Source organism: Nicotiana sylvestris, chromosome 6 (assembly GCF_000393655.2).
Source record: "Nicotiana sylvestris chromosome 6, ASM39365v2, whole genome shotgun sequence".
Classification (NCBI taxonomy): Eukaryota; Viridiplantae; Streptophyta; class Magnoliopsida; order Solanales; family Solanaceae; genus Nicotiana; species Nicotiana sylvestris.
This window is the reverse complement of record NC_091062.1, coordinates 102,472,669-102,489,676: the sequence shown is the minus strand read 5'-3', so window position 1 is coordinate 102,489,676 and position 17,008 is coordinate 102,472,669. Positions and strand designations below refer to the sequence as shown.

Sequence of the window (17,008 nt, the reverse complement as noted above, 5' to 3'; positions counted from 1 at the left end):
CAGCCCCAATTTTGATATTGCCTACATGTTCGGGGTCTTACACTGTCTATTGTGATGCCTCGAGGATTGGCTTTGGAGCGATTTTGATGCAGGACGGTAGGGTGATTGCCTACGCGTCCCGACAGTTGAAGGTTCACGAGAAGAATTATCCGATCCACGACCTTGAGTTAGCTACCATTGTTCACGTCCTGAAGATCTGGCATCATTATTTGTATAGGGTTCCTTGTGAGGTTGATACCGATTATCGGAGCTTGCAGCACCTGTTCAAGCAAAATGATCTAAACTTGCACCAGATGAGGTGGTTCGAGTTGCTGAAGGACTATGATATTAGTATTTTGTATCACCCGAGCAAAGACAATATGGTGGTCGATGCCTTGAGTCGCCAGGCAGAGAGTTTAGGGAGTTTGGCTTATTTACCAGCATCGGAGAGGCCTATGGCGATGGATGTTCAGGCCTTAGCCAGCCAGTTGGTGAGATTGGATCTTTTGGAGCCCAGTCGGGTTCTAGCTTGCATGGTTTCTCAGTCTTCTTTATTTGATCGTATCAGGGAGCGTCACTATGATGACCCTCATTTGCTTGTCCTCAAGGACAAGGTTCAGCATGGTGATGCTAGAGATGTGACTATTGCTGATGACGGGGTACTAAGGATTTCGACCAGCTCGAAATAACACCCCGACGGCCAAAGGCCATCGCCAAAAGAGAAGAGTTCGAGTTCGAACCACGACGGGTTAACATTTTGACCGGCTCGAAATAACACCCCGACTGCTAAGGGCCACCACCAAAAAAGAAGAGTTCAACCTCGTTCGAACCACGACGGGTTAACATTTCGACCGGCTCGAAATAACACCCTGACGGCTAAGGGCCATTACCAAAAAAGAAGAGTTCAGCCTCGTTTGAACCACGACAGGTATTTTGACCAGCTTGAAATAACACCCCGACGGCCAAGGGCCATTGCAAAAAGAAGAAGAGTTCGACCTCGTTTGAACCACGACGAGTTAAAATTTCGAACAGTTCGAAATAACACCCCAAGGCCAAGGGCCATCACCAAAAAAAGAGTTGGACCTCGTTTGAACCACGACGGGTTAACATTTCGACCAGCTTGAAATAACACCTCGCGGCCAAAGGCCATCGCTAAAAAAAAGAGTTCGACCTCGTTCGAACCACGACGGGTTAAGATTTCGACCGGCTCGAAATAATACCCCGCGGCCAAGGGCCATCGCCAAAAAAGAAGATTTCGACCTCGTTCGAACCACGACGGATTAACATTTCGACCAGCTCGAAATAACACCCTAACGGCCAAAGGCCATCGCCAAAAAAGAAGAGTTCGACCTCGTTTGAACCACAATGGGTTAACATTTTGACCGGATCAAAATAACACCCCGACGGCTAAGGGCCATCGCCGAAAAAGAAGAGTTCGACCTCATTCGAACCACGATGGGTTATCATTTCGACCAGCTCGAAATAGCACCCTGACGGCCAAAGGCCATCGCCAAAAGAGAAGACTTCGACCGTGTTCGAACCTTGATGGGTTAACATTTCGATCGACTCGAAATAACACCCCGACGACTTAGGGCCAACACCAAAAAAGAAGAGTTGACCTCGTTCGAACCACGATGGGTTAACATTTCGACCAACTCGAAATAATACCCCAATGACCATCGCCAAAAGAGAAGAGATCGACCTTGTTCGAACCATAACGGGTTAACATTTCGACCAGCTCGAAATAATACCCCGACGGGCAAGGGCCATCGCCAAAAAAGAAGAGTTCGACCTCGTTCGAACCAACATTCGGCCTCGTCCGAATTCACAGTGGGCGACCTCGTCCGAATTTACAGTAGCCGACCTCGTCCGTACTCATATTCGGTGACCTCGCCAGAATCAACATTTGACGACCTCGCCCGAATCAACATTCAGCGACCTCACCCGAATCAACATACGGCAACCTCGTCCGAATCCACATTAGGCGACCTCGCCCGAATTCACATTCGGCAACCGCGCCCGAATTCCCATTCGGCGACCACACCCGAATTCCCATTCGGCGACCACACCTGAATTCCCATTCGGCGACCGCGCCCGAATTCCCATTCGACGACCTCGTCCGAATTCACATTCGACCTCATCGCCCGTCCATATCCAAGGACTCGAATGACCTCCTCCGATGCCGTCATCCTTGCCAAAGCCGCCATCCTAGCCTCGACGGCCTTCTCCAACTCTACCATCTTCTTGATTGACTCATCACTCAAATCATTGGCCCTGATCAAACTCTGCTCGAGTTCAACCCGCGGGGATACCACTTTGACCTAAAGATCGGCACCCTCAGCCGCAATCCATACTAGTCGACCTCCCCATCCGAATTTCTCGAACTACGATTAATGAAGTCCGCTCACCGAGCTCGACCAAAAGACGACCTCGATAAGCGGAGGGACTAACTGTATGGGTCAAAATCAGATCAAAAAAATTCGGTACGCGGAGACAACAGGACGAGGATGGACAGTTATCGATAAGGCCGAGGTTGGACAATCATCGATAAGGCCGAGGTCGGACAGACCAAGGTCGGACCGGTCGAGATCGGATAGTTTTCGATAAGGCCGAGGTCGGACAGTCATCAATAGGGCCGGTCGGACATACATCAATAAGGCCGAGGTCCTACAGACCAAGGTCGGATAATCATCAGTAAGGTCGAGGTCGGGCAGTGACGAAATAGCTAGTTTGCTTTGGAATCCTTAAAGGGAATATTCCCTTTAATTGTACTTTTTTAGGATTTTCTATGGACACCCCTTATAAATAGGAAGAGAGGACTTCGAAAAAGGGGTCTTTCTCTCTCTCCTTCTCCCTCTCTCTAGAAAACATGTAAACATTCATCTTTAAAAAGATTAGAGGATCTGTGATCCCAGACCTTGATGAGATCCAAAAAGGGTCCTAAGGTTCTTATATTTGTCTATCATTCATCTTTATCAAATGAAAGAGGATCCGCCTCACTCAGGACTTGGTGACTCTTTTTTTTTATTTACATTTTATTGTCATCTAATGTTACTTAATGCATCTCTCTTTATGCTATTAAATCTGACCATAATCACTGTCAACACTTATACTCAACTATGTTTTTCTATTCATATTATTCATTTTGGATCTAGAATTTATTATCCTTAACTAGAATTTACCCTCATCATCATCATTAATTAATTCAATCAAAAAGGTTTCAATATCTTTTGGTCAAACAAGAGTAGCAAATTTGCAATCTCAGATGATTAATAATTTTAAAAAAAAATTAGTAGTTGTTGAGAATATAAGCATATGATAGCCTCTCCTTGGAAATGTCGAAGGTGCCACCGGTTTGCCTGCTAATGTTTTGATTCGGTGAATTAATTCAGTAAATTAAAGGAATAGTTTAACTTAAACATTCCCATTCCAGCCTGCCACTGTCAGTGCCAACCCAGTTCTTTTCGTCAAACACTTCAATTCTGTTAGCTTCCCTAAAACGACACCGCTTCAAATATTTGTTTACTTTTATTTAAATAGTATAATCTATCTATATTATATTAAAAGGAGAGTAGTATGCATTATGGTTAAGCCAACTGGCAAGCTAAATAGAAACCACTTGGCAATTTTAGGACAACATTAGTAATTAGAAATTATATATAGAAACATAATTAATGGAAATAGTTTAATGAATCTTATACATAATCTAAATAGATCTTAGACAAATCTAATCTATATATCTATAATTAAATTTATATTTATATTTGTATCTATATCTATATTTATATTTATATATTAATCTACTCATAGATTTTTTTCTATATTAACTAGAAATATGAAGGTGAAAAATTAATTAAAAACTATAATAAAAATATAAAAATATATAAAGACGTAAATTGAGATAACCTATAACTATTTATACTTTGGAGTAAGTTAAAATATAGAAACTAAAATTTACATAAGATATTAAGGATTTACTACAACATTAGATATAATGTGTTCGAACAATTAAGAAAATTATTTTTCTATGATTATATTTGAATTAAGTTCAGTTAGTTTAAATTTGAAAGCATAACATAATTTTTTAAAAATATGGTCCTAGTAAAAAAAATAGAATGATAAAAATTATTTGAATTTGAGATGAGAAAGTTTTTAAATTTATCTATATTATATAAGAATGAGTGTGGCAAAAATAAATACTAAATTCAAACAAGCTAATAAAAATTCATATGACAATGTAATAATATTAGGTATTGAATAATATAAAATATAAAATAACGAATAAGAGAAAAAATAAAAATTCAGATTTTTTATCATAGAAAAAAGAGTCAAACTTATTTAAATTTCAGACGAGAAAGTTTTTTATATTATACTAAGAAAAGTCATAATATATGTCCACATAACTCAAGTCCAATAGTTAAAATAAACAACTAAAAAAATTGAACAATAAAAATAAATTAGAGATAATGTAAGGACATTTATAAATCATAAGTTTAGAAAATAAAATAAAATAAATATATAATACTTAAAAATATTATTAAATTTAAAATAATTTAAAATTTTCGAGTAATGTTTTTAAAACAAAATAAATATTTATTTCATAATTAAAAAAATTATATATTTATCTTATATTATTAAAGAAAAGTAGTTGATAATGATATTAAATAAATTTACAAGTTAATGAAAAGCCACATAAAATGTAATAAGACTATATATATTAGAATAAAAAAATAGCAAAATTATGTTAAATTATTAAAAATTTACTATTAAAAATTAAAAGAAAAGGCTATTTGACTTTGAGATTAGAAAGTTCTTAAAACTATGATGCGAATGCTCAAATTATGGATAATACCACGAAATTGAAGTTTTACTTATGAAAAATAAAACAATAATAAAAAATAAAAATTTTAAATGACAAAAATAAATTTCTAATATAGGTAATTTAACAAAAATTAAATTTGTATCTTAAAACTAAAAAAGAAAGAAAATTTATGTAAAGAAATAAAATGACAGTGAAAATATTATTACAACATTTAGATATGTTCAAACAATTACGAAAATATTTTTCTATGATTAATATCTGAATCGAGTGCAGTTAGTTTGAGTTTGAATGCATAGCATAATTTTTTAAAAATGCGGTCCATTTTAGAAAATAGAATGATAAGAATTATTTGAATTTGAGTTGATATTATTTTTTTGTTTTTAAAAATATTATGTAAAGAACTAAAATGACAGTAAAAATATTACTACAATATTTAGAAATAATGTGTTCAAACAATTAAGAAATTTTTTTCTATGATTAAATAAAATTTTAAAATACAAAATAAATTTCTAATATTGGTAATCTTACTAATGAAAATTAAAAATTAAATTGTATCTTATAGCTAAAAAAGGAAGAAAATTTAACTGCATCTAACACAAAATTAATTATAAGAGAACTCAATACATTTGGAACATGATAATCAAATAACTTATGTATTAATATGTTAGACTAATTAAAAGTTACAATTTAAAACAAAATATGATATTATTTTGGCTATAGGTAAAATATTAATATAAAAACTAATTAACAATTGTAATAGGAAGAGAATGTACATAAAAAAATAAAGGTGGTGTGAGGATACTTATATTTTAAATTAATTTAAAAATAGATAAAATAAAATATTAAATTATATTTAAAAATATTACTGATAAATTTAAATGATTAAAATATTATGAGTAAGAAGATAAAAGCATAAAAATATACCAAATTTTAAGAATAAAATATTTATTTTTATTAAATACTATTAAAAGGATAAAAAGTAAGACATTAATTTAATTATAAGCTAATAAATAAATTATATTATAGTATAATAATATTAAATATTAAATAATACAATAACTATAAGAAAAGAACAAAAAAAAGAATTTATGTAAAAGCAATGTGATGAATAAGATATATTTGACGTCTAGATAAAAATAAAGTGATAATAAGAATTTTGTTAAGATAATATGATCTAATGTGCTCGAACAAGATAGATCACAATATGACATATTTAGTATTCTTTAATATCGACAGCGGAACGAAATACAAGTACCAAAATCAAAGGGTTAGGTTGCTATAAATATATATTAAAAAGATTGGTTGTTCACTACGAGATTTGAACAATAATTTCATATCATGTTTCATAATTAAATTCTCATGTTATATAATTTGTATATGAGAGGTTTATATTTTAAAGTTATTTGTACATGATTCAAATAACCTACATCGCAATTTGAAATAATTTATCCGCACATCGCACGGGTAGTGATACTAGTAATTATTAATGACAAAACAATAATAATGGAGTAATAGAATTTTTCTTTTTTTGGACGGAGTATTTATTGGGGAAAAAATGAACGGAAATGTGAGTAAAGAGTCGTAGTGCGCACATTGGCCGTTTCAAAACGCCAACTATTTCCCCATTGTTATCTCTGCTCATTCATCCATTTTCTTCCTCAATCGCCTCCGGATTCTTCTCACAACGACGCCGTTCCGATCGCTCCTTTTTCGGTAAGCTTTTCATTTGCATACTTATAAAAATTTGAAGATCAGGATATGTTAATAGATATTTGAAAATAGCCTCTGTTTATGTCTTATGTTGCAGTTAGGGTTTAAATCAGATCCGATTAGATCGGGAGTGTTGATGCCGATCTGAAAAAAATTGCTCGTTTTGTGTAGGTTTTGGGAGAGAAGATATCATAATTCATAAGTGATGGCGAATAGAGTGGATCACGAGTACGATTATTTGTTTAAGATCGTGTTGATTGGGGATTCTGGAGTAGGAAAATCAAATATTTTATCCAGGTTCACGAGAAATGAATTCTGTTTGGAGTCGAAGTCCACTATCGGAGTTGAGTTCGCCACCAGAACTCTTCAGGTCTCTATCAATCTCATGAATCATGATGTATTTATATTCTACTCATTTCCTTTGAGCTTCGCGCACAGTGATTTTCTAATTTCTATTGGTTCAACCTTTAAGTTTTGCATTTAAGTTACATACACTGACAATGTAATGAATCTTTTACAACATCTGTGTGATTTAACCTGTTATGTTACTTATAAATGTTTCTAGATTACCAATCAATACTATTAAATAGAGTTGTTTGCAATTGTCCTTAAGTGACTTGATTGTAAATATCTTTTACACCGTTAGTGCATACAACTTGAAATTGTAAATTTTGGGTTTTTTAATTGCTCTTGTGAAACATGAACACTAAGATAAACTGTTGAATGAATAACTGTATGGCGAATGCCCATTGGAATTGTGTGTTTTATGATGTGAATGTCATAGGAATTATTGAATCATGAGAGCTGTTGATTTTGAGCATTTATTCTCTCAAACTGAGAATTTAATGCGATTGTCGTTCACATGTATGGGCTGACGATTGCTTTCTGTTTCATATTTTGAATTCAGCTTCCATGGTCATACGTTATTTTGACTAAATGACTCATCATAGTTAATTTATCTCGTCATCCATTGTAAACAAAAACAAATACCTCAGACATGATCATCATCTACTGAATGAAAGCCAAGAAATTTGATTCTTTGATAGTCTACAGAGTACAGATTCAGTCATATCTTCACGTATGCACAAGATGCACGTGCATAGAAGCAGCTAGACCTTTTGTAATTGTATAGACATATTCTTGTTAGGAGTGAGGAAATTTTGGTACTTGTGATTTATGTCTAATCGCCTTGGTTATGGATTCATCTGTCTGAAGCTAAACTAATGTGCTTCCGAGAATAAAGTAGGAATGCTTATGACTTGGCATGACACCTTTAACAATTATGTGTCACCGTACACAATACTGCTCTCTGTTAAAATGAAAACGTTCAACAGCAAAACTAGATGTCTATCTCTGATGGGGAATTGGAATGTTTAATGGCGTTTATCATGTCCTTTGGACAAAAGATCTTAACACTGAAATTTTCGACTTTGTAACCCCTATTCACCTATTGTGGAACTGATGCAAATTGCTTTTTCTGCCAGCAACAAGATCCATTTCTTCTCATTACTAAGTCATGGAAATGCGGGGATGGTACAAAGTTACTGGTCTTTTGGCATCTCTCACGGAGTAATATATTTATCTACTTAATGATGCAGGTGGAGGGAAAAACAGTGAAGGCCCAGATATGGGACACTGCAGGACAAGAAAGGTACCGAGCCATTACCAGTGCTTACTATCGAGGAGCAGTGGGTGCACTCCTTGTCTATGACATAACAAAGAGGCAAACATTTGACAATGTCCAGAGGTGGCTACGAGAATTGAGAGACCATGCAGACTCTAACATTGTAATCATACTCGCAGGAAACAAGTCTGACCTTAAACATCTTAGAGCAGTCTCTGAGCAGGATGGTCAAGCTTTAGCTGAGAAGGAAGGACTTTCATTTCTTGAGACCTCAGCATTGGAAGCTCTTAATGTTGACAAGGCTTTTCAGACTATATTGACAGATATTTACCATATCATAAGCAAGAAGGCATTGGCAGCCCAGGAAGCAGCCGCGAGCACTGCACTTCCTGGTCAGGGTACAACAATCAACGTCAGTGATAACTCTGCAAATGTGAAGAGAGGCTGCTGTTCAACTTGAGTTGGTGTTTCAAAAAGAAATAGAATTTGTAGCAAGGCATAAACTTTTTTTGTTTTTTTCCCCTTCTTTCTTTTCTTCTCTTCTATTTTCTTCTCCTTTTCAGGCTTGTAGATTACTTTCTTGATTCATTTAAGAGGAGAGCTTGTGCATGTTCATTATCTATTGGTCTAGGACAATCTGTACTTCACATGATACACAGTTTAACTGTTTACTTTTTTAAAAAAAAAGAAGGAATACTGGTACTGTTCGCAAGACCAAAATAACTCTGATCTTCCAGGACTTTGGAACACAGGACTTGTTAATTCAATTGCAGCATTTTATTTTGTGGCAAGTTTCCTCGTGTTCTGTTAATAAAGTAGTAATATGAATAACATTAGAGAGATACTTAGAGGGTGATATTGTGAGTCCATATTTACAGGCAGAAGAGAAAAAGGAGAAGAAAGAAGTGCTGGGGAAGGTATGTTTCGTCGACTACATGTACTTACAAGTTTTTCATGCACAATGTGAAAGGTATTTTCATTCGAAGTCCCCAACTAAACTTGTTCCCCTCTAACCTTTCTGTCCCAAGGAATTTCTTAACAGATTTGAGGCTCTCTTTTTTTTTTCTCCATAATTTTGAATGATTTTAATAGACAGAAGGTTCCTAATTAGGGAAATGAGAAAATAGAAGCACCCCCTTAACCTTTATAAGATATTAGTGTACCTAGTCTTAGTGTACGCGCTTTGCACGTGTACCTAACTCAATAAAAAATTTATTTTTGAGTTATAAAATAAAAATACAAGTTCTTGAAAATAATAAATATTGGTCGTATATAACTAATAAAAAAATAAAACTGCTCAACAAAAATACTCAATCACCGGTCAAATAATTCACTTAAAATGCATTCCAAAGAGTGACTGAAGTTAGAACCGCAGGTGTGTATTTAGTTTGGAAGTATCATTATTCAAGTGAGATAAGTATTTAAATAATACTAATTAGCTAGCTTAGACCAAATTTTAAGTATTTATTTTCAATTATATTTTAATGTGATATGAATTTATTTTTTTCAAATAGTAAGGAACCGATTAGGTGAAAAATCAACCATGCATGACATGTTCCAAAAAAAGAAAATAATAATTATTTGTAAATCTCAAAAATTTAAGAATCACCTTATACCAAAAATAATGTCTATAGTTGAAATGCTCTTTTAAAAGCTATAATTATAGTCAAGAAACTCCCTTATATTCAGCTAAATTTAATACTATCTAGAGAAGTTAAACGATCTCATAAATTATCTTGTTGGAATAATGGATAATTTTGGAGTTTGTTATTGATTTTTGCTCAATATTCCAAATAATTGTAATTGCTAATTTAAAAACTTTGAAAACTAATATAACATAGAATACAATTGTTAGTGGAATAGTCTCCTGTATATTTTTAAATATTTTAATATAGAAGATTTTCACAAAAATCAGAACATATACAAGTTTTAAAAAAGTCGACCACTTCCATATCATCCAAAGCCAAACGCACTTTCTCTTTTTTTTAATGTTCTTGCTCTCTCCTTTATTTATTTTATTTATTATTTATATATGATTTAAGTATAGAATTTATATAAGGTAAAATATTAATGATTTTAAGTTTTAAATGTCAGAATATTTAATACAATTCAAATAAGGAAAAAATTTATTATACAAACTACTAAATGTTAGGGAATTAATTAAATGACTATTTCTAAATATTAGAAAAATAATTAAATGACTATTTTATCCGATGTAATTATTTTAAAAGAGTAAAAAAGGCAATAACATTTCGCTAAGGGCATTCGTGCTTTTAATATAATATAGATTAATGGAATGCATGACAAAAACAAGAATGACAAAGTTGTCGAGAATGGAACCCTGGAAAAAGCCTAATCACTTGAAAGTTGATATAAATTAACCTTTGATGCAAACATATCACGCAATCCGCTAATAAAAAACGTTTGAATTCAGTGATTATTCCCAGTTCATTTTTTTTCACTTTGTCGTGATTAGGTGACAGACATGCTTTGCACTTCGATTCTTGTGGCTGTCTTCATCTGTTTCTTTAGTTGTTTTCTTGCAACTTAGAAAGGAACAAAAATATCCCTTTTCCGTATAATGGAAATGGAGTGCACGAAGTCACGTTGTGGATTGTTGACGGCTTTGTTAAAGGCGGCCTCTCAAAAATGGAAATGGCACAAGTTGCGAATCCAGTTGGTGATTAGTGCCCAATGGGACAAACATATAACTGTCTCAAGAACATGAGCATTTTCAGTGATCTATTCTCTTTTTGATAACCATGATTCTCTTTTTGATAACCATGATGTCAGAGCCCGAGCCAGCTTACGCGCATCTCGATTAATTCCATAGGGTACCTGCTATTTCTTACCAGCACAAGTACGGAGTAACTCTATCTACCAAAGCTTGGACAAATAGGAAGAGATCACCTAGTGTATGAACCTTAAGATCTCATTGTTCTTTAACCCAATTCATTGAGCCGATGCCATTATTTTCAAAGATCTTCCTTAAAATACAAGACAGAAGGAAAAAATAAACTTCTTGCAGTTGTCAGTCTCTTGGCCCTTTGGAAACGCGAAAAACTTACTATCGTATCATTTGTATACGAGTAGTAAATGAGTTTAACCGAACTGTTTAAAAGTTTCACACACTATAGTATCATTAAAAGGTCATTGCATATAATTAACCATAATAAGTCAATTTAGTATCATCAAATAACCAGATAATAAGTAAAAATTATCATCACAGTGTCAATAGACATAAGGTAAATCCGTAGAAAATTGTGTAACAGAGTGTCTAAATTCTCAGTTTGTGTTGACAATTATCTCCCTAGCCAAAGATAGAGTAAATCAATTATGCTATCAATGAAACAGTAACATTATAATAAAGACAGATCAATGCGATAAACTTAAACTCAACAAGAGAGATAGAGAAAGAAAGAGATGAAGTAAGCAATATATACATCTACTATGAAGATGGTTCAACTTGTATGGTTACATGATGAATTCTGTATGTCCTGTCACAATATTCCCTAACCTTCTGAATAATTTCATATTGGTCGACTCCAGGCTCAAGTACAACATGACAGGACAAAACAATTTTCCCTACAGTGATGGCCCAAACATGCAGGTCATGAACTTCCTGAAGTCCTACTAAAGATTTAAGGCCATTCTCGAGTTGAACAATATCAACTTCCTCTGGTGTCTTCTCCATCAATACGGAGAAGATAGTTCTAAGCATGGGTATGGTAGTACTAAGAGCAAAGATCGAGAAAAAAATAGTACAGAGAAGATCAACCACCAACCATTCTGGTTTGAACCACATAAAAGCTCCAGCAACCATCACCCCAACTGATTGTATCAAATCAGATATAACATGCAGGTAAGCCCCTTCGATATTTATGTTCGTTGGTTTGCTGCAACTAGAGGCTGCTGGTACTAGTTTCAAGCTCTCTTCTTCATTTCTTGGATGCAATTCTTGCATTTCGTGATCATGATCATGATCCTTGCAAGGATTATATGAATGGCAATGGAGAGAATGATCATGGCCAAGCCACACAACTGAGACGAAGTTAATTATGAGACCAAATGCAGCAATAGCAAACATAAGCTTCCCGTTCACTTTGGATTGTGGATGAAACATTCTCTGAATTGCTTCATAAATCAGCAAACCAGAGACGAGCCATATTAGCTGTACAGATAGAAGGGCTCCTAAAACTTCAAGACGGTGGTACCCGAAAGAGTGTTCTTTTGTCGCATCCCAGCCGGACACCCAAACAGCAAAAAGAGAAATAGAAAATCCAACAACATCACTGAGCAAGTGAGCTGCATCAGTTAGAACCGCGAGGCTGTGGGCTTTCACCCCTCCTATGGTCTCCACGGCCATGACTATTACATAAAAGATTATGAGCCCACAAAGTTTCATAGTCGACTTTGACCTTTGTCTTGAACCCAACATACTATGCTCTTGCTCTGAGAATGAGCAAATTGGATTGCAACAAGACTGAGCTCGCTTACCGTTGCCATTACATTTTGCTCCCAGCAATTGCTTTATTTCAGACTTGGAATCCTCATGTTGCTCCATCTGTTTCAACATGTATTATAGTTAGCTAACTGTTTGAATGAAATACTAATAAGTAAAACTGCAGCATTCGATTTGAGAGTGAATTATCGGGTAACTCTCAAGGCTGCCATATATCAAAGTGGTGGGTAAAGATTCACTAGCATTGCACACAGTAGTGCATATTTGAAGCCTCATTATTACACCGTTTGAGATGTCAACAATGAGAATAAGGAAATAAATCAGTAGATAGTGATCCCTAGTTATTTTGTGCGCCAAGCGATCATCCGTAAATTTGAACAATAAGTTGTAGATTGAACGTACTCGAGAAAAGTTAATGCAGCATTATGGACTAGATACGTTTTAGAAGTTATATGGAATAGATACATGTTTCAGCATTATTTTTGAAGTGTATATACATCATTATTACTCTACTTTCTCAAGATAGGGGTAAGGTCTACGTACGCACTGCCTTCCCCAGACCCCACTCGTGGGATTACACTGGGTTTGTTATTGTTGTTATATACATAATTATTAAGCTTATAATATCAAACAAGCATATTAATTAAGCACTTTCTTTTCCATCATAGTAGACTCACATCCCTTTCTATTTGCACAAGTATACCACCCAAAAGATTTTTTCTTCTGCCATCAGAAAAGGAGTCAAAATGCTGTCAACTCTAAAAAGTAACTTGCGTGAAAGTCCTTTAAGCTGGTTATCAATTAATCTTGAGAACTCAGCATTTGAACTTCATTTTTTCCCCTCAAGTTTTATTGCTGCTACTGCCGCTATACTCTCAATTCCAAAGCAGGGGTATCAAAATAAAAACAGTTCTCATGTACAATTATACATCAAGACAATCGTGATCCAAAAGAAACATCTTTCCGACCCAGAAAAAAAAATTCTCTTCATCATGAGTAAATCAGAAAGAAATAGTTGAATGATGCTTGAAATTCCACATACCCAATAGTAATTAAGATCACAGAAAACCGAAAGCACGATATTTACCTGGATTCAGGACAAAAGAGAGAGGCCGGCAGGGGAAGCTAGGGCTTATAGCTGAAAATGAATAGATTGGGGACCAATTGGATGGAACAAACATTCTTTAATATGAAGCGAAGAGCCGGCGGAGTCAGAATCCAATCATTATGGAATGAATTGAGCCGCTGAACGGGCACGCCAAAATTGATTCTTCTTATTGGTAATGAGCGTGGCCGGACAGGAAAAGTATGTTGCATTGGGCCGAATCCGTTTTATAAGTAACATTTGACAATGGTGTTCTAGAGACAATTGCGATTTATAAGTCATATTTAACAAGTGCGATTCATAATGTTGCATTTGACATAAGTCAGCAAATGTTCATTGCATTTGGCAAATTACGATTTATAAATTTCTTTAAGTTGAAGCTAACGATGATTTCCAAACTATCTGTTACCTCAGTAACTTAGAACGTATACAAATCACATGTCACATATGCATATTGTATATTTCAAAATTCTCGTAAAGAGAATTATGCTTTACACTATTTATAAAATTTATTAAATGACGTAATAATAAATGGTCAATGTTAGGTTCCTACTCTTTTTTTTTTTTTTTTGGTAACTAACCATTTTGTACCAATCATCAGTTATTGTACATAACCATAACCAACTTATAAACTCAGGATATCTAAAAAATATAACAAAGCCTACTCTAATTTATCTATATGGGACATAAAATTCTGCACCATATTGATAGTCCCAGTGGTAGCTCGTAAGTTGCATATGTAGGCTATCTCTCATGCAATAATATCACTTCCTTTCCTTCTCTTTTCGAACAGCCTCAATTTTCTTTCTATCAAAATGGAGTGAACTATCTAAGCATACACCATTCTAAAGATTTGCGCTTTTAGTGATTTTCCCTTAGAACATTGAATGGCCCAGTGCACATGTTGCCCGCAATTATCTGCCTCTGTGTGTTGTCTTTGTCAGGGATGGCAATGGGACAGGACGGGGCGGGTTTCAACCTATGGGGGCGGTGCAGGTTTGGGCTTTGCGGGCGTGGGGCGGTGCAGGACGGGTTTAATTTTTTTTAGAAAGAAATCTTTGCGGGTTACGGGGCGGATCTTTTTTATAAAATTGTATCCCTTATCCATTTTTATGTAAGATTTATAAGGCACTCAAACTGTGCAAAATTGGCCAAAACTTGCAAGTGATCATTTTGACACAAAATATATTGATTTGAGTAACTTTTTTCTTATAAACTAAGGCTTATTTCGCTTATAAGTATATCGTTTTTGAGTTAATGTTGCTAAAATCTTAACTAGGAATACTACAATAAATACACCTCAACCCAAAAAACTTGGGCCAATTATATGGATTCTCATTATCCGTGACGCTCTAATTAAGTTTCATCTCAGTTTAATATTATTTAAACTAAAATTAAACACATACACCCCATTTCTCCACCAAAAACTTGGTCTAAATATCACATGTCTAATTCAATAATTTGTTAGTTTTGAAAGATACATACTTATTTTTTGTCTATAGAGAGTGCTTTTAATAATTGAGACATTAATAATTCAAATACTTACATTAAGGGGGTATTTGCATTTTTTAAAATGAGCAGCAAGAACTTATATTTTTTTAGGTCGAATTCAGTATATGAGCAACAAAAAAACTTTCAATCTTTTGATTGATTAAATTAGAAAGTCCAACCAATTAAAAGCTCAAAAGAAATAAAACTAAAAAAATGAAGAAAAAAATATGCGGGGCGGGTGGATGCGGGTGTGAGTGTGAGGTGGGTGTATGCGGGGCAGGGCGGGACGGGCCAAAATCTTTGCGGGTTTGCCCCGCACAGTGCACCGTTTGACATCCCTAGTCTTTGTATCCATTGCAACAGTATTTTCCAAAACTCCCTGGGTAATTTGCATTTAATACACATGCGCTCTCTGTTCTTATCATGGCTTGGCATAACGAGCACCTTGTGACCACAGTGAATCCTTACTGCAGCAACCTATTTGTAGTCAGTAGTCTCTCATGTAGTTGTAGCCACATAGTAAATATTGATTTGAGCCTGGCATTATTTTGAAAAACCAAACACTTCCAACTGACCTGTGGTCTGTCCCCCAATGGATGTAAGTAAAGCATCCTTACCATGATCTTGCTTGGGTGATCATTATAATGCACATGATTCATTATCGCCCTGACACTCAGGATCTGTCTAATCACCCAATTTGCTTGTTGAGGCATTGCTACATTCTGAAACTGGTGATTATTTGATATAGTATGCATGAATCCACCTTATCCATAATCTATCCTGTTTGTTTGCTAAATCCCATCATATTTTAGCTAAAGCATCATTATTCCATAAATGTAAGTTAATCAAATTTAGGCCTCCACTAGACTTAGGTGCACACATTCTATCCTAGGCTACTAGAGTTTTTTTTTTTAATCACATTTACACCAGTTCATATATATCTTTTGCAATATGAATCAATAATCTTCAAAACCTTTGTGAGTAGAGAAAATAACTGACCCCAGTATGCTTGTATACAAAAGAAAACAGTTTGAACAAGTTGTATACTGCCAGCTGTCACGACCCAATTTCTCTTATAGGTCGTGATGGCACCCAACGTTACCGTTAGGCAAGCCAATAATGTACTAACCGTGTGATTATTTCTTTTGACAATTTAGAAATGGTTGACTTTTAGTTATTGGTTAAATAAGAAGTGAAATTAAATAACATGAGAATAGATAGTTTAAAAGCAAATGAGATGAAGTAGTTAATCAAAAAATCACCAAGTGACCACTAGCATATCTCCGAGACCTGGTGTCACAAGTGTATGAGCTACTAGTGTCGCACCCCTTTTTTTTTTCTTTTTTGCGGGGAAGTCCGGGTTTCAACATTCATGGGGGAACAACTCGTTTCCTTTTGGGAATTGGGTATTTGAAGAGTCGCTACCTAACGGATTATGGTGCGTTAGGGCACCTAGAGCAATTAACTCATGAACTAGTTTGCATTACCAAAGATTAGGGTAAGGGCTCGAAATAACCTTGAGGGGAAGGTGTTAGGTACCCCTCGCGGTCCACAACGGTGGGTCCCGACCGAACTTAAACTATGTGAATTAGTCATTTTACAAGTAAACAATTTCAACACATATTCGCAAATAAAGACATGTTTTCACATTCTAAACACATGTATGATTCAGGTAATGGAAGCAAGGGAGAGGTTTGAACAACTTGCATATATATACGTAAAGAAAAGGAAGTTCATTCAAAACACATAGGAATTGGGAAAGAGGGGTCCTAGGTTGGTTAGCCTACATGATCACACCCATGAAATGCCTGGTAA

General features: G+C 35.0%; 2 protein-coding genes across 3 annotated transcripts; one reads left to right on the top strand and one right to left on the bottom strand.

The window, feature by feature from the left end:
* The first annotated feature begins 6,332 nt into the window (after window positions 1-6,332).
* LOC104242409 (ras-related protein Rab11A) lies at window positions 6,333-8,855 on the top strand. 2 transcript variants are annotated; one of them, XM_009797455.2, is made up of 3 exons: window positions 6,333-6,514; window positions 6,683-6,881; window positions 8,110-8,855. In XM_009797455.2, the coding sequence occupies exons 2-3, from the start codon at window positions 6,717-6,719 to the stop codon at window positions 8,593-8,595; spliced, it is 651 nt and encodes a 216-aa protein (XP_009795757.1). In that variant the 5' UTR covers window positions 6,333-6,514; window positions 6,683-6,716; the 3' UTR covers window positions 8,596-8,855. The 2 variants fall into 2 exon arrangements, with proteins under 2 accessions (XP_009795757.1, XP_009795758.1); XM_009797456.2 differs by having other exon boundaries at window positions 6,371-6,514; window positions 6,609-6,881.
* A 2,700-nt stretch (window positions 8,856-11,555) lies between these two features.
* On the bottom strand, window positions 11,556-13,940 carry LOC104242410 (metal tolerance protein B). Its single transcript, XM_009797457.2, has 2 exons — window positions 13,685-13,940; window positions 11,556-12,699 (listed from the first exon to the last, which is right to left on the bottom strand). The coding sequence occupies exon 2, from the start codon at window positions 12,697-12,699 to the stop codon at window positions 11,584-11,586; it is 1,116 nt and encodes a 371-aa protein (XP_009795759.1). The 5' UTR covers window positions 13,685-13,940; the 3' UTR covers window positions 11,556-11,583.
* Window positions 13,941-17,008: the final 3,068 nt, after the last annotated feature.